We start from the raw sequence: 21,905 nt of genomic DNA, 5'->3' as shown, positions 1-21,905 counted from the left end.
AATTATTTCAGTCATATGTTGCCTAAATCATTAACTGGATGATGCTTGGGAAAGAATCAACAGCTAAAACTTCACGAAGTTCTAATGTCTGTATTCCAAAATACATCATATCATTAGGATGTAGGGAGAGATGTATCTGCGCTCCCTGGGGTGGGCATTTCTAGTTACTAGACCATCTCCATTTTTAGCATTTGGCATCCTCATGATACTTTTATAAATATGACATTAATAGGAGATCAATAATACGATTTTACAGATTGAATAAGAAAATTGCCTGCATTCACTGAAAGAGTGCAAATATTGAGCCCTTGTGACTTCAACTGACTCTTCCAAAGTAAGGCAAGTGATTCTCCTGCCTCAACCTCTTGAGTAGCTGGGTCTACAGGCATATGCCACCACGCCCAGCTAATTTTTTTTATTTTTTGATTTTTTTAATTTTTTTTATTTTTAGTAGAGATAGGTTTCACCATGTTGGCCAGGATGGTCTCGATCTCCTGACCTCGTGATCCGCCCACCTTGGCCTCCCAAAGTGTTGGGATTACAGGCATGACCCACTGCACCTAGCCTGAGATCTACTCATTTCTATAGTATTAAAAAGTCTGGGCAGGGACTGGTGGCTCACGCCTGTAATCCCAGCACTTGGGAGGCCGAGGTGTGTGGATCACTTCAGGTCAGTTCGAGACCAACCTGTCAAACATGCTGAGACCCTGTGTCTACTAAAAATACAAAAATTAGCTGGGAATTGTGGCTCACGACTATAATCCCAGCTACTTGGGAGGCTGAGGCATTAGAATCACTTGAACCCAGGAGGTGGAGGTTGCAGTGAGCCAAGAGAATGCCGCTGCACTCCAGCTTGGGTGACAGAGTGAGACTGTCTCAAAAAACAAAGTCTGTCATAAGCTTACCTTAGGTATTCACTTCATTCCCAACCATTCGCATCTCATACGTTTTGCACTAGCAAAACTGAACTGCTCATAAACCTTGCAAATTTCACTCAAGCATCTTACTTTTGCACTCACTGCTCCTTCTGCCAAACACACAATCTTCTGCCCACATCATCCTCTGCCTCTTTACCTGGAAAAGTTCTACTCACTCTGCCTGCTTACCTTAAATCCTACCACTTTTTTACAGCTTTCATTCCTCACATAAAGTGTCTGGCACATATTTAACATAGTAAATGATCACTATACGCTTCCAGAGGGCATCTAGCACACAGTAGTAGGCAATGAATAAATAATTCAGCAAATAACTAAAATGACAATGATAATAACAAGCTCCTGGGTTTTGTTTGTTTTTTTCTTTTTTGAGACAGGGTCTCACTCTGTTACCCAGACAGGAGTGCAGTGGCATGATCATAGCTCACTGTAGCCTCAAATACCCAGGCTCAAGCAATCCTCCCACCTCAGCCTCCCAAGTAGCTGGAAGTACAGGCACCTGCCACCATGCCCTGCTAATGTTTTATTATTTAAAAAAAAATTTAGTAGAGATGAGGTCTTGTCATGTTGCCTGGGCTGATCTCAAACTCCTGGGCTCAAGTGATCCTCCCATCTCAGCCTCCCAAAGTACTGAGATTACAGGCATGCGCCACTGTGGCTGGCCCCAATGGTATTTTTAAATGTTTGTATTGTGTAACATTAGAAAAAAAATGCTTAGTATCTAAAAGACATTTGATAATTATTTAAGTGGACAAGTGAATAAATGATTGCCTTGAAAATTCTGTTGAAAAAACACAGAAATAGAGAAAGCTCTATTCTATTATGAGCACCTCAAAGACCAAAACTATGTCTGTTTAATGTTTGTCTCCCATAACTTGCAGAACCTTAACTTAGAGAAGTTCTTTGATTAATATGTACTAAATTAAAGGTGTCCTCTTACAGTTCAGATTGTCCAATGCATTAGGCGTCACATCTCAGTAGCACAGAAGCATTTTTGTTATTGTGAAACATTTTTGTACTTTTATTATAATTTGTTGAGCCTCAAGTTGGGCTATGTGAATATTTATTATAATAATCTTTTGGCTAATGGTAACAGCATGTCTTGTTCTAACAAAATCACTGTTAACATAACAATTAACCAGCAGGTAGAAGAACACATCTTGTTCTAATGAAGTAAATGAAGTAAATATACCTCATTCGATTTCAAATTAGGGGGAAGTCAATAATAGTGACACCTTGTTGGTTTATAAGTATGTAACATGACCTGTTCTTCTCAACAAGGAATTGCTTTCCTGACTTCTGCACTCAGAAGGTATCTTTAAAAAATAATTTCCCATTAGTATTAGTGCACACTGGGTATGTTTTGCAGGTTTTTTTTTTTCCTAAGACAGGGTCTCACTCTGTCATCCAGGTTGTGACCACAATCACAGCTCACTACAGCCTTGACTCCCAGGATCAAGCGATCCTCCCATCTCAGCCTCCCAAGTAGCTGGGATTACAGGTGTGCACCAAAACACCCAGCTAATTTTTTATTTGTTTTTGTAGAGATGTGCTCTATGTTGCCCAGGCTGGTCTGGAACTTCTGGACACAAGCAATCCTCCCGCCTAGGCCTCCCAATGTGCTGGGACTACAGGTGTGGGCCAGCATAGCTGGCCATTTCACAGTTCTTATTTCCATTTGCTTATGGTGCCAGAAAGGTATTGCTGAGTTTCCACTTTTGAAACTAATTTTTTTTTAGTGACATAAATCACTGTGTGATACAGTTAGCCTTTGAACAACATGGATTTGAACTGCAGGGGTCTACTTATAAGCAGACTTTCTCCCACCTCTACCACCTGAGACAGCGAAGACCAACCTTCCTCTTCCTCTTCCTTAGCCTGCTCAACTTGAAGACTATGATGAAGAGTTATATAATGATCCACTTGCATTTAATGAATAGTAAGCATTATGATTTTCTTAACAGTTTCTCTAGCTTTCTTTATTCTAAGAATACAGCATATTAACACATATTCCATACAAACATATCTTAATTGACTGTTTATGTTATCAATAAGGTTGCTGGTCAGCAGTTGGCTATTGCTAGCTACGTTCTTGGGGGGAGTCAAAAGCAACATAGTGAGACCACATCTCTACAAAAACAAATAAAAAATTAGCTGAGTGTTTTGGTGCACATCTGTAATCCCAGCTACTTGGGAGGCTGACATGGGAGGATACACAGATTTTTGACTGCAGAGGGGATCAAGCATCCCTAAATTCCACATTGAAAAGGGTCAACTGTGATTGATATTCATTTACTAAACATAAGTCATTTATTTTAAAAATTAAAATGAAGTTCCAATTTCATAACAAGTCATTTATTATAATGTGACTATAAAGAAAACATACAACTTACTAACTTAAAAATATCTTTTTCTTATTTATACAAAAATATCATATAGGATTTTAGGGACCATAATTTTTTTTCAGACCAGATTGTTTGAAAAAAATAAATGACCTGCAGTTAACTTTTTAAATAACTGTGAAATCTAACCTACCAACAAAGAAATGAAGAGAAAAATATACAACTTACACACAGGGATTTTTTTAAACTGTTCTTTCATGATCAAAACTTCCTTACTCTTACTTTTTAGTTATCTATGGTAGGACCACCAAAAATAATTCATTATTGAAAGTCTTACCTGGATCGTTATTTTGAGGAAGACTTTCAGGTGTCTGTTCTGTCTTATATTCAGGAATTAGGTGCGAAATGCTATGGATAAAAATGTATTAAATGAAATTACTATTTTAAAACAAATTTTTAGAGTGTTTCAAACAATATCAGAGTTAACATCAGAACTTTAATTATCCCACATACTTCAGTTTGTGAGTTCTACCAACTTCTCTTTAAGCTTCTAAAGAAAAAAAGATGAAGTACTCATGAATTGAAGGGAGTATAGCTCAGTAAATTAACTCACATTAGCTTGGCATAATGGAAAGTGTCCTAGCTCTATTACCAGCAGCTATTTGTTCTCTGACAAGTTGCTTCTCTTAGGCTCAACGTATTCTTCTAAAAAGCAAGGATTTTACTGCCTTATGTCACTAGGTTGTTAAAGATTTAACGACATAACGTTTTGTAAATGCTCAGAGAAACAGTGAAGCAATGAAATAATTTGTTCTTGAGCTTTATTGCTGAAACTGTTTTGGAATTGCAAATAAAATCCAATGTGTATTTTTTCAGGGGTTCTCATATTCAAATGTTGCCGTTTTCTGAAATTGTTATCAAGTTCTAGTTTTGTGTATTAGTTGTTCTATTCTTTGTGGCTTATAATTTGGGGCATCACAACTATTTCATAGTTTGTAACTAAGTTTACTTATAAATATATTATTTCATCAAACTAGATAACATCACTGTCCACTATTACTGAGCTCATCAATCACGCCAAGGGCAGAAAGCTAATAGATGTCAAGACCTAGCTTGGACTACTGTTCGATACAGACTTGAACTTGGCAGATCTTTGTTAGAATGATGCTCGATCCCCATGTTCATCTCGAACTGACATGGAAAACAACATTCTACTTTTTTGTTTTCAGTTCCATGAAAGAGATGCAAGTTGACATTCTCTCATTTCTGAGATACATACTAACAGTATATTTGCACACAACATCCCACATGTTACACAGCTCCATTCTCACTCCATAGATCACCTTACTACATATTTTTGTAATGAAAAATCACAAATTTAATATTAGGTGACACCCAGTTTGCTTTGACTCACACTTTCTTTGGAGCTAGTCAGCAAATAGTCAAATGAACTTCCAGTGACTGCACAAAATATGGACCACTTCACAAATCTGTGCATCATCTTTATGCAGGGGTCATGCTAATCTTCTCTGCATTTTGTTAAAATTTGAGTATGTTTCCTGCTGAAGCAAGTACGAAGCTCTCCTTTTATACACAGATACTCGTGAGTCATGGATGAGGCTCAGTTAGCTCTGTTAAATCCAACTTACTTGAGAATCAGAATTCTGGTGATGGCTTCCTGCCACACTCTGGGGAAGGATAATATGGGACCTTCCATGATCTGAGAAAAGGTACCATACTGGATATAAAGGGGCCTCAGCACACAAGACCTGGTAGCAATGAAAAAAGGAAACTCATCTCTTTCTGCAACACTATTTGAACTGAATCCCGAGGGCCTAAAGGATAACTTAACATGAAGGTCTTGGCTAAGTCTAGGCTGAGATTAAAAGCATAACAAAATTTTAAAACAAAATAATTCTTACTTTGATTTTCAAAAATACTTTAAGCCAAAGGAAACTCAGGATTCAGAAGAATAGGTATGGCTCATTTTATTCAATACTTAGATTTATAGAATGCATGTAAATCAGGCATTTCCAATTATTAATATTAGTGTATGAGTATTATACATTTTCAAAAGGCAGTTAAAGGTTACTTTTTCCTATTTTCTACCTTCGGAAATGCTTTTCTTTGAAAGGAGGGAGAAAAAAGCTTCCTTTGAGATGAAGTCCTCATACTCCAATTTTAAATCTCTCAGTTTACTCAGGCTGGGCAGCTAAACATGAAGTTTTTTGTTTTTGTTTTGTTTGTTTGTTTTGTTTAAGATGGAGTCTCACTCTGTCCCCAGGATGGAGTGCAGTGGCGCAATCTTGGCTCACTGCAACCTCCGCCCCGCCTCCCGGGTTCAAGCGATTCCCCTGCCTCAGCCTCCGGAATAGCTGGGACTACAGGCATGCACCACCACACCCAGCTAATTTTTGTATTTTTAGTAGAGACGGGGTTTCACCATATTGGCCAGGATGGTCTCCATCTCTTGACCTCATGATCCGCCTGCCTTCACCTCCCAAAGTGCTGGGATTACAGGCGTGAGCCACCACTCCAGGCCGACATTTTTTTTGTTGTTTTTTGTTTTTGTTTTTGAGAGGATGTCTCGTTCTATCACCCAGGCTGGAGTGCAAGTGGCGCGATCTTGGCTCACTGCAACCTCCGCCTCCTGGGTCCAAGTGATTCTCCTGCCTCAGGCCTCCCAAGTAGCTGGGATTACCGGCGCATACCACTATGCCCAGCTAATTTTTGTATTTTTAGTAGAGACGGGGGTTTCACCATATTGATACAGGCTGGTCTCGAACTTCTGACCTCGTGATCCGCCTGCCTCAGCCTCCGAAAGTGATGGGATTACAGGCATGAGCCACTGTGCCCCGCCAACATGAAGTTTTTAAGGATGGAAGGAACCTTAGCGATAGTAGAATATGTCTGCTATATAATAGGTATTCAGCTTATGTTTCAATAAATTCTCAATAAATTGAGAAAATGGATAAACACATTTGGGAAGTGCAATTTTTTTTTGGAGTCTGGCTCTGTCGCCCACGCTGGAGTGCAGTGGTGCGATCTCGGCTCACTGCAAGCTCCACCTCCCGGGTTCACGCCATTCTCCTGCCTCGGCCTCCCAAGTAGCTTGGACTACTGGCGCCCGCCACCACGCCCAGCTAATTTTTTCTATTTTTAGTAGAGACGGGGTTTCACCGTGTTAGCCAGGATGGTCTCGATCTCCTGACCTTGTGATCCACCTGCTTCGGCCTCCAAAGTGCTGGGATTACAGGCGTGAGCCACCGCGCCCAGCCGGGAAGTGCAATATATATATGTATGTGTGTGTGTGTGTGTGTATATATATATATACGTATATATATATATGTGTGTATATATATACGTATATATATGTGTGTATATGTGTATATATATATATATATACGTGTATATATATATATAATAATTATTTTTTCTTTTTTGAGACGGAGTCTCGCTCTGTTGCCCAGGCTGGAGTGCAGTGGCGCGATGTCAGCTCACTGCCAGCTCCGCCTCGGGGAAGTGCAATATTTTTCAAGAAAACTCCTGTAAAGTAAAGCAACACTTTTGCAATAGTAATAAGCATTTATATTTTCTCCCATCTCACTAAGAGGCCTGGGCCCGACTCCTCCGAGGCTTCCCCATCCCGGGTGCCATGAAGCCTGCGGGCACCAGAAAGCCGGGGTCCCCAACACGACGGTGCGCCCGCCTCCTTCGCCTGGCCATTACCTCTCCTTCCTATCCCTCTTGTCCACGCCAGGGGTCTCCAGGAGCCAGGACGCGCTCCACCCCAGGGACGACGCCCGACCGGGCACCTCTGTGGAGCTCGCCGAGATCTTCCAAGAGGACGTCGTGCCAGGGCTGGTCTAAAGCGCCCTCATCGTGCTCGCTGTCGCTGCCATCGCTTTTGCTTAACCAGCTGAAGGAATCCGAGGACCACCGGTCCCCCAGGGAGCTTAAGGACAACTGGTCCTCCTGGTTCCCGACGCTAGGGGTCTTCCTCATGGCGGAGGCTGCGGGCTTCGGAGACCCCTCAGCCCCTCCCCCATTTTCTCCACCCCTGGAGGCCATCAGTAGCGAGCTACTGCCTCGGCCACAACCTCCCAGCAGGAAGGCCCGCGGTTGCCAATCTGTGAAAGGAGCACCGCCAAGCCAGAAATGCCAAACCAAGCGATCACTGCCACTCCAAGCCAAGCGACTACCGCCAAGCCAAGCAACCGCCGCCAAGCCCAGCAACCGCCACCAAGCCAAGCAACCGCCACCAAGCCAAGCGATCACCGCCAAGCCAAGCGACAACCGCCAAGCCTCGCGGGTAAGGCCAAGCCAATCCGTTACGCACCTGTGACGTCACTGCACCGGCAGCTCCAGCCTCCCAGAAAAAACTGCTTGGCCTGCAGGTGGCGCTGCAGCTCCGGCGCCGGCCTGGGCTGGCGGGTCCTCCCTGAGAGGTTTCAGGGTGGCGGCGCCTAGCCTGCCTATCATGAGTGACGCCTCACAGCGCCGCCGGCGCACCTGCTCCTCTGCTTGCCCTGTTCAGGGGTGCGGGCCAGTTCCCGCCCCAGTGCCGCCATCGTTTGGCCGCCCCCGGCTTGGCCACCGCAGCGAAGTTGCCCCAGGGTCCGTGCTGCCAGGATGCAAGCCAAGTCGGATGGCTGGATCAGAGCGGCTGTCCGCCCGGCGGGAAGGGCCTGCCCGACGCTGCTGCCCGCCTAGCTTCTACTCGGCCTGCGCCCGGAGCCAGGGACTAACTAGCTCTGGGCATTCCGCAGCCGCTCCCGCCCTGTGCCGAGTTCGAGACCAACATGGTCAACATAGTGAAACCCCGTCTCTACTAATAATACAAAAATTAGTAGGATGTGGTGGCGCGCACCTGTAGACCCAGCTACTTGGGAGTTTGAGGCACGAGAACTGCTTGAACAAGGGAGGCAGAGGTTGCAGTGAGCTGGGTGCCACTGCATTCCAGCCTGGTGACAGAGTGAGACTCCATCTCAAAAAAAATAAAATAGGCCGGGCGCGGTGGCTCACGCTTGTAATCCCAGCACTTTGGGAGGCCGAGGCGGGCGGATCACGAGGTCAGGAGATCGAGACCACGGTGAAACCCCGTCTCCATTAAAAAAATACAAAAAAATTACCAGGCATGGTGGCGGGCGCCTGTAGTCCCAGCTACTCGGAGAGGCTGAGGCAGGAGAATGGCGTGAACCCGGGAGGCAGAGCTTGCAGTGAGCGGAGATTGCGCCACTGCACTCCAGCCTGGGCGACAGAGCGAGACTCCGTCTCAAAAAAAAAAAAAAAAAAAAAAAAGATTAAGAGTATGCCTGACAGATCCTCTCAATCAAACAAGAGGGCCTCTACAAAACTTAAGAATGACTTAACTAAGAAAATTCTACTACTTGCCTATCTGGATTTCAGAATTGTTATGAACTAGTGGCTTTTTAGAAATGTCTGTAGAGGTTATCCTCTGCTTGGCCCACTGTATGTTGGGTGTGTTAGGGGCAGATAACTATTAGAACAGACATTTCTTCAAAGAAGATATATAAATAGCCAATAAGCACATGACAAGATGCTCAGTGTCATTAGTCACTGGGGGAATGCAAATTAAAACCACAATGAGATACCACTGCATGACCAACTAAAATGGACAAAATCAAAGCCACTGACAATACCAAGAGCTGATGAGGATGTGAAAAGAGGAGAATACTCATGTGAAGAGACTGGAATATTGGTAATGGGGATATAAAATGGAACAGCCAGTTTGGAAAAGAGTTTGATGACTTTTTAAGTTAAAAATAAATTTACCACACAACCTACTCTTACGTATCTGTCCAAAAGAAATGAAAAACATATGTCCAAATAAAAATTTGCAATGAACGTCCAAAACAGCAACATTCATTATAGCCAAATACTGAAAACAATCCAAATATCCATTAACTAGTGAATGGATAAACAAAATGTGGTATACTCAGGAACAAGAAGGAATGAACTGATACAAGAAACAATATGAACTTCAAAAACAATATTGTTAAGTGGAAACACTAGATACATAGGACTACGTATTACCCATGAAATTTATAGAAAAGGCAAAAAAAAAGATAATTGCTTGCCTGGGGCTCTGGGTATAACTCCATATTATAAAGATATCAATTCTTCCTAATTTATCTATAGATTCAATGCATTCATAATAAAATATCTCAATAGGCACGTACACATGCACACATCACATTTATATGCAAGTAAAAACTGGTGAGCTAATCCTGAAATGTATATGGAAATTCAAAGAACCAAGAACAGCCAAGGCAATCTTGAGGAAGAAAAAGAAGGGCCTACACTACAGTATAAAATATCAAGATTTATTTTAAAGCTACAATATTAAGGCAGTGTAGTATTAGCACATAGATAAACAGGTCAATGAATGAAACTAGAAACCAGAAAAAACCTACACAAACAAGATCTCCTGGTTTACAAAAATGGTGCCAAGGGCCGGGCATGGTGGCTCACACCTGTAATCCCAGCACTTTGGGAGGCAGAGGTGGGTGGACTGCTTGAGGTCAGGAGTTTGAGACCAGCCTGACCAACAGAATGAAACCCCATCTCTACTAAAAAAAAAAAAAAAAAAAAAAAAAAAAAAAAAAAAAAAATACAAAAATTAGACGGGTGTGGTGGTGCATGCCTATAATCCCAGCTACTCAGGAGGCTGAAGCACGAGAATCTCTTGAACATGGGAGGCGGAGGGTTGCAGTAAGCCAAGATCACGCCACTGCACTCCAGCCTAGCGACAGAGTGAGACTCCATCTCAAAAAAAAAGGAGGGCCAACTACAGCAGTGTGAATGACATTTAAAAATAATGCTAGGCTGGGCACGGTGGCTCATGTCTTTAATCTCAGCACTTTGGAAGGGCAAAGATGGGCGGATCACTTGAGGTCAGGAGTTCACGACTAGCCTGGTTAACATGGTGAAACCCTGTCTCTACTAAAAATACAAAAATTAGCTGGGTGTGGTGGCGGGAGCCTGTAATCTCAGTTACTCAGAAGGCTGAGGCAGGAGAATCACTTAAGCCCAGGAGGCAGAGGTTGCAGTGAGCCAAGATCACGCCACAGCACTCCAGTCTAGGCGACAGAGCGAGACTTTGTCTAGAAAAAAAAATAATGCTAGATCAAACACATATCCATTGTGATAGACAGGGAATTAGCCATGCCTCCTACCTCACTTCATACATAAAAATCAATTCCAGATGTACCACATACCTAAATGAGAAAGGTAAAATAAGAAGCTTCTAGAAAATAACATAGATGAGTACTCTCTGATCTTGTAACAGGCGAGGTAAGAAATCTCAAACAGGAAACAAAAAAAAAAAAACAGAGTCAGCTGAAAAAACTATATTAAAATTAATAACATTCAACAGAAGATACCAGTTGCTATGGTTTGTCTGCTCCAAAACGCATGTTTAAATTTAATTGCCATTGTAACAATATTAAGAGGTGTGACCTTTAAGAGGTGGTTAGGCCATGAAGGCTTTGCCCTCATAAATAATTATTGCCAAAGTGGGTTAGTTATAGAAGGGCTAGTTAGGCCCACTTCTCTTTCTCCCTCCCTCCTTCTTTCTTTCTCTTCTCACTTTCTGCCATAGGATGTTACAACAAGAAGGTCCTCATCAGATGCCAGCACCTTGATACTGGATTTCTGAGCCTCCAGAACTGTGAGTCAGGGCCGAATAGAAACAGCTCCAGTCAGCAGCTCCCAGTGAAATCAATGCAGAAGGTGGTTGATTTCTGCTTTTCCAACTGAGGTACCCAGCTAATCTCACTGGGACTGGTTAGACAGTAGGTGCAGCCCACAGAGGGCGAGCCGAAGCAGGGTGGGGTGACGCCTCATACGGGAAGTGCAAGGGGTTGGGGAACTCCCTCCCCTAGCCAACAGAAGCCGTGAGGGACTGTGCTGTGAGGGACAGTGCATTCTGGCCCAGTTACTAGACTTTTCCTATGATCTTCACAACCCACAGACCAGGAGATTCCCTCAGGTGCCTACACCACGAGGGCCTTGGGTTTCAAGCACAAAACTGGGTGGCTGTTTGGGCAGACACCGAGATAGCTGCAGGAGGTTTTTTTTTTCATACCCCAGTGGCACCTAGAATGCAAGTGAGAACCGTTCACTCCCCTGGAAAAGGGGCAGAAGCCAGGGAGCCAAGTGGTCTAGTTCAGTGGATCCCACCCCCACAGAGCCCAACAAACTAAGATCCACTGGCTTGAAATTCTCACTGCCAGCACAGCAGTCTGAAGTCGACCTGGGATGCTGGAGCTTGGCTGGGGGAGAGGCGTCCGCCATTACTGACGCTTGAGAAGCCGGTTTTCGCCTCACAATGGGGAAGTTCGAACTGGGCAAAGCCCACTGCAGATCAGCAAAGTTGATGTAACCAGACTGCCTCTCTAGATTCCTCCTCTCTGGGCAGGGCATCTCTGAAAGAAAGGCAGCAGCCCCAGTCAGGGGCTTATAGATAAAACTCCCATCACCCTGGGACAGAGCACCTGGGGGAAGGGGCAGCTGTGGGAGCAGCTCCAGCAGACTTAAACCTTCCTGCCTGTTGGCTCTGAAGAGAGCAGTGGATCTCCCAGCACAGTGTTTGAGCTCTGCTAAGGGACAGGCTGCCTCAAGTGGGTCCCTGACTCCCGTGCCTCCTGACTGGGAGATACCTCCCAGCAGGGATCGACAGAAACCTCATACATGAGAGCTCCAGTTGGCATCTGGCAGATGCCCCTCTGGGACAAAGCTTCCAGAGGAAGGAACAGACAGCAATCTTTGCTGTTCTGCAGCCTCCACTGGCGATACCCAGGTAAACAGGGTCTGGGGTGGACCTCCAGAAAACTCCAGCCGACCTGCAGCAGAGGGGCCTATTAGAAGGAAAACTAACAAATAAAAAGGAATAGCATCAACATCAACAAAAAGGATGTCCACTCAGAAACCCCATCTGAAGGTCACCAACATCAAAGACCAAAGGTAGATAAAGCCATGAGATGAGGAAAAACCACCACAAAAAGGCTGAGAATTCCAAAAACCAGAATGCCTCTTCTCCTCCAAAGGATCACAACTCGCCAGCAAGGGAACGAAGCTGGACGGAGAATGAGTTTGACAAATTTACAGAGGTAGGCTTCAGAAGGTGGGTAATAACAAACTCCTCTGAGCTAAAGGAGCATGTTCTAACCCAATGCAAGGAAGCTAAGAACCTTGAAAAAAGGTTAGAGGAATTGCTAACTAGAATAACCAGTTTAGAGAAGAACATAAATGACCTGATGGAGCTGAAAAACACAGCACGAGAACTTCATGAAGCATACACAAGTATCAATAGCCAAATCGATCAAGCGGAAGAAAGGATATCAGAGATTGAAGATCAACTTAATGAAATTAAGTGTGAAGACAAGACTACAGAAAAAGAATGAAAAGGAACAGTCTCCAAGAAATATGGGACCATGTGAAAAGACCAAATTTACGTCTGATTGGTGTACCTGAAAGTGACAGGGAGAATGGAACCAAGTTGGAAAACACTCTTCAGGATATTATCCAGGCGAACTTCCCCAACCTGGCAAGACAAATCAACATTCAAATTCAGGAAATACAGAGAGCACTACAAAGACACTCCTCAAGAACAGCAACCCCAAGACACATAATTGTCAGATTTACCAAGGTTGCAATGAAGGAAAAAATGTTAAGGGCAGCGAGAGAGAAAGGTCACATTACCCACAAAGGGAAGCCCATCAGACTAACAGCGGATCTCTTGGCAGAAACCCTACAAGCCAGAAGAGAGTGGGGGCCAATATTCAACATTCTTAAAGAAAAGAATTTTCAATCCAGAATTTCATATCCAGCCAAACTAAGCTTCATAAGTGAAGGAGAAATAAAATACTTTACAGATGAGCAAATGTTGAGAGATTTTGTCACCACCAGGCCTGCCTTACAAGAGCTCCTGAAGACACCACTAAATATGGAAAGGAAAAACCAGTACCAGCCACTGCAAAAACATACCACATTGTAAAAACCATCGACACTATGAAGAAACTGCATCAACTAACGGGCAAAATAACCAGCTAGCATCATAATGACAGGATCAAATTCACACATAAAAATATTAACCTTAAATGTAAATGGACTAAATGCCCCAATTAAAAGACACGGACTGGGAAACTGCATAAACAGTCAAGACCCATCAGTGTGCTATATTCAGGAGACCCATTTCACATGCAAAGACACAAATAGGCTCAAAATAAAGAGATGGAGGAATATTTACCAAGCAAATGGAAAGCAAAAAAAAAAAAAAAGGAGAGGTTGCAATCCTAGTCTCTCATAAAACAGACTTTAAAGCAACAAAAATCAAAAAAGACAAAGAAGGGTATTACATAATAGTAAAGGGATCAATGCAATAAGAACAGCTAAGTATCCTAAGTATATATGCAACCAATACAGCAGCACCCAGGTTCATAGTTTTTAGAGACCTACAAAGAAACTTAGACTCCCACACAATAATAGTGGGAGACTTTAACACCCCACTGTCAATATTAGCCAGATCAACAAGACAGAAAATTAACAAGGATATTCAGGACTTGCACTCAGCTCTGGACCAAATGGACCTAATAGACATCTACAGAACTCTCCACCCCAAATCAACAGAATATACATTCTTCTCGGCACCACATCGCACTTATTCTAAAATCGTCCACCTAATTGGAAGTAAAACACTCCTCAGCAAATGCAAAAGAACAGAAATCATAACAAACAGTCTCTCTCAGACCACAGCACAATCAAATTAGATCTCAGGATTAAGAAACTCACTCAAAACTGCAAAACTACATGCAAACTGAACAACCTGCTCCTGAATGACTACTGGGTAAATAACAAAATTAAGGCAGAAATAAACATGTTCTTGGCCAGGCGCGGTAGCTCACGCCTGTAATCCCAGCACTTTGGGAGGCCAAGGCAGGCAGATCACAAGGTAAGGAGATCGAGATCACCCTGGCTAACACAGTGAAACCCCGTCTCTACTAAAAATACAAAAAATTAGCTGGGCGTGGTGGCGGGTGCCTGTAGTCCCAGCTACTTAGGAGGCTGAGGCAGGAGAATGGCGTGAACCCGGGAGGCAGAGCTTGCAGTGAGCCGAGATCGTGCCACTGCACTCCAGCCTGGGCAACAGAGCGAGACTCCATCTCAAAAAAAAAGTAAAAATAAAAAATAAAGACGTTCTTTGAAACCAATGAGAACAAACACACAATGTACCAGATTCTCTGGGACACAGCTAAAGCAGTGTTTAGAGGGAAATTTATAGCACCAAATGCCCACAGGAGAAAGTGGGAAAGATCTAAAATTGACACCCTAACATCACAATTGAAAGAACTAGAGAAGTAAGAGCAAACAAAATCAAAAGCTAGCAGAAGACAAGAAATAACTAAGATCAGAGCAGAACTGAAGGAGAAAGAGACACAAAAAACCCTTCAAAAAATCAATGAATCCAGGAGCTGGTTTTTTGAAAAGATTAACAAAATAGACCACTAGCCACTAATAAAGAAGAAAAGAGGAGAATCAAATAGACACAATAAAAAATGATAAAGGGGATATCACCACTGATCACACAGAAATACAAACTACCATCAGAGAATACTATAAACACCTCTATGCAAATAAACTAGAAGATCTAGAAGAAATGGATAAATTCCTGGACACATACACCCTCCCAAGACTAAACCAGGAAGAAGTCAAATCCCTGAATAGACCAATAACAAGTTCTGAAATTGAGGCAGTAATTAATAGCCTACCAACCAAAAAAAGCCCAGGACCAGACAGATTCACAGCCGAATTCTACCATAGGTGCAAAGAGGAGCTGTTACCATTCCTTCTGACACTACCCCAAACAATAGAAAAAGAGGGACTCCTCCCTAACTCATTTTACGAGGCCAGCATTATCCTGATTCCAAAACCTGGCAGAGAGACAACCAAAAAAGAAAATTTCAAGCCAATATCCCTGATGAACATCGATGCAAAAATCTTCAATAAAATACTGGCAAACCGAATCCAACAGCACATCAAAAAGCTTATCCACCATGATCAAATCAGCTTCATCACTGGGATGCAAGGCTGGTTCAACATATGCAAATCAATAAATGTAATCCATCACATAAATAGAACCAATGACAAAAACCACGATTATCTCAATAGATGCAGAAAAGGCCTTCAATAAAATTCAACAGCCCTTCATGCTAAAAATTCTCAATAAACTAGGTATTGATGGAATGTATCTCAAAATAGTAAGAGCTATTTATGATAAATACATAGCCAATATCATACTGAAAGGGCAAAAGTTGGAAGTATTCCCTTTGAAAATCGGCACAAGACAAGATGCCCTCTCTCACCACTCCTATTCAACATAGTATTGTAAGTTCTGGCCAGGGCGATCAGGCAAGAGAAAGAAATAAAGGGTATTCAAATAGGAAGAGAGGAAGTCAAATTGTCTCTGTATGCAGATGACATGATTGTATATTTAGAAAACCCCAACGTCTCAGCCCAAAATCTCCTTAAGCTGATAAGCAACTTCAGCAGTCTCAGGACACAAACATCAGTGTGCAAAAATCACAAGCATTACTGTACACCAATAATAGATAAACAGCCAAATCATAAGTGAATTCCCATTCACAATTGCTACAAAGAGAATAAAATACCTAGGAATGCAACTTATAAGGAATCTGAGGGACCTCTTCGAGGAGAACTATCAACCACTGCTCAAGAAAATCAGAGAGGACACAAACAAATGGAAAAACAGTCCATGCTCATGGATAGGAGGAATCAATATAGTGAAAATGGCCATACTACCCAAAGTAATTTATAGGTTCAATGCTATCCCCATCAAGCTACCATTGACTTTCTTCACAGAATTAGAAAAAACTACTTTAAATTTCATATGGAACCAAAAAAGAGCCCACATAGCCAAGACGGTCCTAAGCAAAAAGAACAAAGCTGGAGGCATCATGCTACCTAACTTCAAACTATACTACAAGGCCACAGTAACCAAAACAGCATGGTACTAGTACCAAAACAGATACATAAACCAATGGAACAGACCAGAGGCCTCAGAAATAACACCACACATCTACAACCATCTGATCTTTGACAAACCTGACAAAAACAAGAAATGGGGAAAGGATTTCCTATTTATTAAATGGTGTTGGGAAAACTGGCTAGCCATATGCAGAAAAATGAAACTGGACCCCTTCCTTACATCTTATACAAAAATTAACTCAACATAGGTTAAAGATTTAAACACAAGACCTAAAACCATAAAAACCCTAGAAGAAAACCTAGGCAATATCATTCAGGACACAAGCATGGGCAAAGACTTCATGATTAAAACACCAAAAGCAATGGAAACAAAAGCCAAAATTGACAAATAGGATCTAATTAAACTAAAGAGCTTCTGCCCAGCAAAAGAAGCTATCGTAAGAGTGAACAGATAACCTACAGAATGGGAGAAGATGTTTGCAATCTATCCATCTGTCACAGGACTAATATCCAGAATCCACAAGGAACTTAAAGAAATTTACAAGAAAAACCATCAAAAAGTGGGCAAAGGATATGAACAGTCACTTCTCAAAAGAAGACATTTATGCGGGCAATAAACATACAAAAAAAAGCTCATCACTGGTTGTTGGAGAAATGCAAATCAAAACCACAATGAGATACCATCTCACACCAGTTAGAATGGCAATCACTAAAAAGTCAAGAAACAACAGATGCTGGAGAAGATGTGGAGAAACAGGAATGCTTTTACACTGTTGGTCGGAGTGTAAATTAGTTCAACCGTTGTGGAAGACAGTGTGGAAATTCCTCAAGGATCTAGAACCAGAAATACCATTTGACCCAGTATCTCATTACTGGGTATATACCCAAAGGATTATAAATCATTCTACTATAAAGACACATGCACATGTATGTTTATTTCTGCACTGTTCACAATAGCAAAGAATTGGAACCCACCCAAATGCCCATCAATAATAGACCAGATAAAGAAAATGTGCCACACATACACCATGGAATACTATGCAGCCATAAAAAAAGGATGAGTTCATGTCCTTTGCAGGGACATGGATGAAGCTGGAAACCATCATTCTTAGCAAACTAACACGGGAACAGAAAACCAAACACCGCATGTTCTCACTCATAAGTGGGAGCTGAACATGGACACAGGGAGGGGAACATCACACACCGGGGCCTGTCGGGGGGTTGGGGGCTAGGGGAGGGATAGCATTAGGAGAAATACGTCATGTGGATGACAGGTTGATGGGAGCAGCAAACCACCGTGGCATGTGTACACCTATGTAACAAACCTGCACGTTCTACACATGTATTCCAGAACTTAAAGTATATAAAAAAAAGAATTAAAAAACTGTACGAATTTAAAAATAAGTAAATACATATGACATTACACTGTAAAAAAAACTTAAAGTATAATTTTTTAAAAAATCAGATACACAACTGTGAGTCAATAAATTCTCTTCATTATAAATCACCCAATCTCAGGTATTCTCTTACGGCAGCATGAAATGGACAAAGACAGAAGTGAAAGTGAAAATGCAAGCCACAGAGTGAAAAAAGATATTTTCAATACATGTAATCAACAAAGAATTAGTATCCAGAATATACAAAGACAAATCAACAGTGAAAAGACAGACAAACCATTTTTTTCATACTTAAAAAAGATCAAAGACTCAACCAGAAACTTCACATGAGAGGATATCCAAATGGTCAATAAACATTAAAAGAGATCTTGGTATCATTAGTCATGAGGGAAAATGCAAATTCAAACTGTACATCTGCCATACCAGAATTGCTAAAATTATAAAAAACTTACAAACCGAGTTTCAGCAAGGATGGAGAGCCATGGGAACTTTCAATCTTGCTAGTGGAAATGTAAACTGGTACAGCCACTTTGAGAAACTTTATCAGCAGTGTCTACTATGATCGCACTTCTAAGTCAACACTCAAAAAATGTGTATACTTGTGTACTAAGAGGCACGTAAAAGAGTATTCACAGTAGAATCACTTCTAATGTCAAAAACCAAAAGTCCAACCACAGTACAATGGATATATAAATTGTGATAAATTCATACAATAATTTTAAAAATCCATTGCTAAATGCAACAACATGGATCAATCTCACAACATAATGTTGAGCAAAAGAAGACAAACAAAAGGGAACGTGCTTTATGAATCAAAAACAATGAAAACGAATCAATGGTAACAATACACAATAGTGGTTCCTTCTTCAAGAGGTAATAAATGACTGGGAGAGAGCAAGAAAGAGTTTCTGGGGAGGTGGCTATATTCTCTATATTGACCTGGAAAGAGATTTCACGGATACATACATTTTGTAAAACTTCATCAAGCTTTACACTTTGATGTGTCTTGTTGCATGTGTGTTGTATTTTAACAGTTTACCAAAAGACAAAGAATCAACTATAGCTATATTTATTAACATGGATAAATCTGAAAAATATGATGAGTGAAAAGAGCAAGTCTCAAAATAATACATGCAGCATGATTCTACTTATATGAAATTCAAAATAAAGAGAGAGATAAATAACTGATTAACACAAAATACAGGACAGTAATTTCCTCTCAAGCAAAGGGAAGAGGCAATCGGAGAAGGGTACCCAGCGGTCTTCTGGAGAACTGTAATATACTATTTATTGGCTAGGTTGAAAGTATAGAAATGTTTATCTTCTAGTGGCTCTTTAAACTGTACCTGTGCACTGTACACATTTTTTGTATGCATGCTATGTTTCACAGCTGTAAAATATTTTAAGAGTAATACAACTACTGAATTATAAATTATCAGATAACCAAAAGGAGAACTTCTGATTTCCTGTCTTTTCATTTATCTGAGCAGCAGGTAATATTGTTATATACCATCTGCAGAACAGTCTTCTTTGGGTATATTACTAAATATGCTTATGAAACATAAAAATAAATAACAATTAATAATCCAGTAAAGTATCAAATAATGCTGAAAATTAAGAAATGAAAATAACTTCCAATGAGCCACAACATACTTACTTTAATTTTTCAAAAAGAACTTTATTAGAAAGAAAAAGAAAACTAAATGAAAAAAATGAGATGCTTAACAAAACTAGAAAAAGGTGAGCACAGATTCATCAACACTTTAAGACTTCATATTTCCAACTACTTACTTTAAAATGGCGCACTTGATTTTAAAACTTAAAAATAAAAAATTTAAAAAATCGTACATTTAAATCATTGTTTATTAATATATCTCTGACTTAGAACACTCAATATTTAAATTTCATTAAAATTAAATGTTAAAATATACTTATAAGCTGTTATCCATTTTTGTTTATTAAAAAGGACAACCCAAACTGTTCAATATTACCTAACAGAAACTTGTTTGTGAAATTAAAAGATGTTATTACAAAGCCTCACTCATTAAAAGAAAGAAAAAGAGAAATGTGACTAAATTGTCAGAAAGCTCACTTACTGGGGGAGAAAAAAGCCTAAGAGAAATAATGGCCTAAGGACCATTATTTTCAAAGCAGCTCCATCCCAGTTACAAATAGTTGCCACTTGGCCTCATCTTAGTAAATACCTAAGAGTGACATTTAATTAGCACATTAATGTTGAAAATTAATGAGTAGCTAAGTGGTTTTATATGTGTGAAATGTTATATTTTATTGAGTACCCTAAGAAGCAGTTTTCACTTCTCATTTATGTAGCAGTCCTATTTCTAGAGTACAAGGTTAAGTGTCTATCAGCAAGTGTCCACTGTATAAAAGATTGTCAAATTAGTCAGATTTGGCCAGGCACAGTGGCTCACACCTGTAATGCCAGCACTTTGGGAGGCCAAGGCGGGAGGACCATTTGAGGTCAAGAGTTGGGAGCCTACCCTGGCCAACATAGCGAGACCCTGTCTCTACCAAAAATACAAAAATTAGCCAGGTGTGGTGGCAGGCACCTGTAATCCCAGCTACTCGGGAGGCTGGGGCAGGAGAATCACTTGAACCCGGGAGGCAGAGGTTGCAGGGAGCCGAGATCACGCCACTGCACTGCAGCCTGGGTGACAGTGCGAAACTCCATCTCAAAAAAAAAAAGGCCGGCACGGTAGCTCATGCCTGTAATCCCAGCACTTTGGGAGGCCTAGGCAGATGGATCACGAGGTCAGGAGTTCAAGACCAGCCTGGCCAAGATGGTAAAGCCCCATCTCTACTAAAACCACAAAAATTAGTCGGGCGTGGTGGCAGGCACATGCAATCCCAGCTACTCAGGAGGCTGAGGCAGAGAATTGCTTGAACCTCGAAGGCAGAGGCTATGGTGAGCCGAGATCGTGCCACTGCACTCCAGCCTGGGAGACAAAGTGAAATTCCATCTTGCCTTACAATTCTGTGAAAAATGTTTTGAAGCTTCTTGTTAATGGCTTGTAATTATTTTATGTCTTTTCAGTATGTCTTCTTTTTCATCCGTAAATTCCTCTCAAATAAGCAGAAGCAATGTGTTTCTTCCACTGTAAAGCGGTGTTTAAAAGTTAGAGTTTATTTAACATTACTCCTCTTCACCCTACCGTAACTTTTAATCAAAGTTTTCAGTAAAAATATACACACATATATATGTGTGTGTGTGTGTATATACATATTTATTTATAAACAGTTTCTTTTTTGTTAGTAGGAGCTCCTGTGACAGCAGAAATTGACCAAGAGAAGAGCAACTAGATGTTGACCATGGGTGATCATCACCAAAAAAGGGAGCTGCCCATGAAATGCAAGTAAGCACAGAAGAAAGGTCTCCCATGTGGCAGAGCCAGTTTCTATGAACCAGCACCCAAGCCCTAGTCCCCATCCCCACCCCGCATCCCCACCGAGACAGAGAACTGGCCACCAGCTCTCCATCTGGTCAGTCAGGTCTTGCAATGGCCAAGCAGACTCAGATCTGGTACTGTTCTGCACAACACAGTAGCTCCTAATCACATGTGGCTATTTAAGTTAATTAAAATTAGAAATTCAGTTTTTCAGTCACACCAGCCACATTTCAAGTGTTCAATAGTCATGTTTACTGGTGACGACTGTATTGGACAGCGCCGCCTATAGAACATTACCATCAGAAAGTTCTATTGAACAGTACTGTAATCCCAGCACTTTGGGAGGCCTAGGCAGAAGGTTCACGAGGTCAGGAGTTCAAGACCAGCCTGGCCAAGATGGTAAAGCCCCGTCTCTACTAAAACTACAAAAATTCTACTGCTGTAGAACACACATTTGCCCAAACATCAGGGTTGTATTCACAAATAAAATGAATGTACTTTTGGCAGGTAATATTTAAGAAGGTTTTACTAAGAAGGAAAGGTATTGATTGGCTCCCTGATAAATTATCCAACAATTTCAGGAGCAATTTATAATGTTAGTATAGTATCATTTACATATAAAAATGGAGTTTAGCAAAGTAAAAAGATTCTTTTGTGTGCCCAGACTAAAAAATTAAATCAATATTTTTAAAGTGAAAAATGTTTGCTCACATAGATTAACTTCTTCAACCACAAGTGGGTTTTCATTATACTTGATCACCATCTGCTGGCCATGTTATTAAACTGCACACACAA

At 41.3% G+C, this 21,905-nt stretch overlaps 2 protein-coding genes, 2 long non-coding RNA genes and 1 other non-coding gene across 5 annotated transcripts in view; 2 read left to right on the top strand and 3 right to left on the bottom strand.

Moving 5' to 3' along the window:
* LOC129463238 (putative coiled-coil domain-containing protein 144 N-terminal-like) overlaps window positions 1-7,348 on the bottom strand; it is a 14,674-nt gene extending 7,326 nt beyond the window's left edge. Inside the window, 3 exon segments of the mRNA XM_055243928.2 lie at window positions 3,615-3,685; window positions 7,007-7,038; window positions 7,040-7,348. Coding sequence (XP_055099903.1) covers window positions 3,615-3,685; window positions 7,007-7,038; window positions 7,040-7,348 — 412 coding nt within the window.
* The window catches only part of LOC129463230 (keratin, type I cytoskeletal 17-like), a 66,323-nt gene that overhangs the window by 2,664 nt on the left and 41,754 nt on the right, over window positions 1-21,905 (top strand).
* The window catches only part of LOC134732433 (uncharacterized), a 27,974-nt gene continuing 6,477 nt past the window's right edge, over window positions 409-21,905 (top strand). Inside the window, exons 1-2 of the long non-coding RNA XR_010115595.1 lie at window positions 409-2,874; window positions 6,889-21,077. This is a non-coding gene — a long non-coding RNA (uncharacterized lncRNA). The remainder of the gene's footprint in view (window positions 2,875-6,888; window positions 21,078-21,905) is intronic.
* Window positions 4,744-4,848, bottom strand: LOC129463270 (U6 spliceosomal RNA). Its single transcript, XR_008651075.1, has one exon. It is a non-coding gene; the product is annotated as a U6 spliceosomal RNA (small nuclear RNA).
* LOC129463239 (uncharacterized) overlaps window positions 7,844-21,905 on the bottom strand; it is a 44,582-nt gene continuing 30,520 nt past the window's right edge. The window contains exon 5 of the long non-coding RNA XR_010115589.1: window positions 7,844-7,901. This is a non-coding gene — a long non-coding RNA (uncharacterized lncRNA). The remainder of the gene's footprint in view (window positions 7,902-21,905) is intronic.

This window comes from Symphalangus syndactylus, chromosome 14 (assembly GCF_028878055.3).
Source record: "Symphalangus syndactylus isolate Jambi chromosome 14, NHGRI_mSymSyn1-v2.1_pri, whole genome shotgun sequence".
In the NCBI taxonomy this organism is placed as follows: domain Eukaryota; kingdom Metazoa; phylum Chordata; class Mammalia; order Primates; family Hylobatidae; genus Symphalangus; species Symphalangus syndactylus.
The sequence above is the reverse complement of the archived record's forward strand: the minus strand, read 5'-3'. Positions and strand labels throughout refer to the sequence as shown.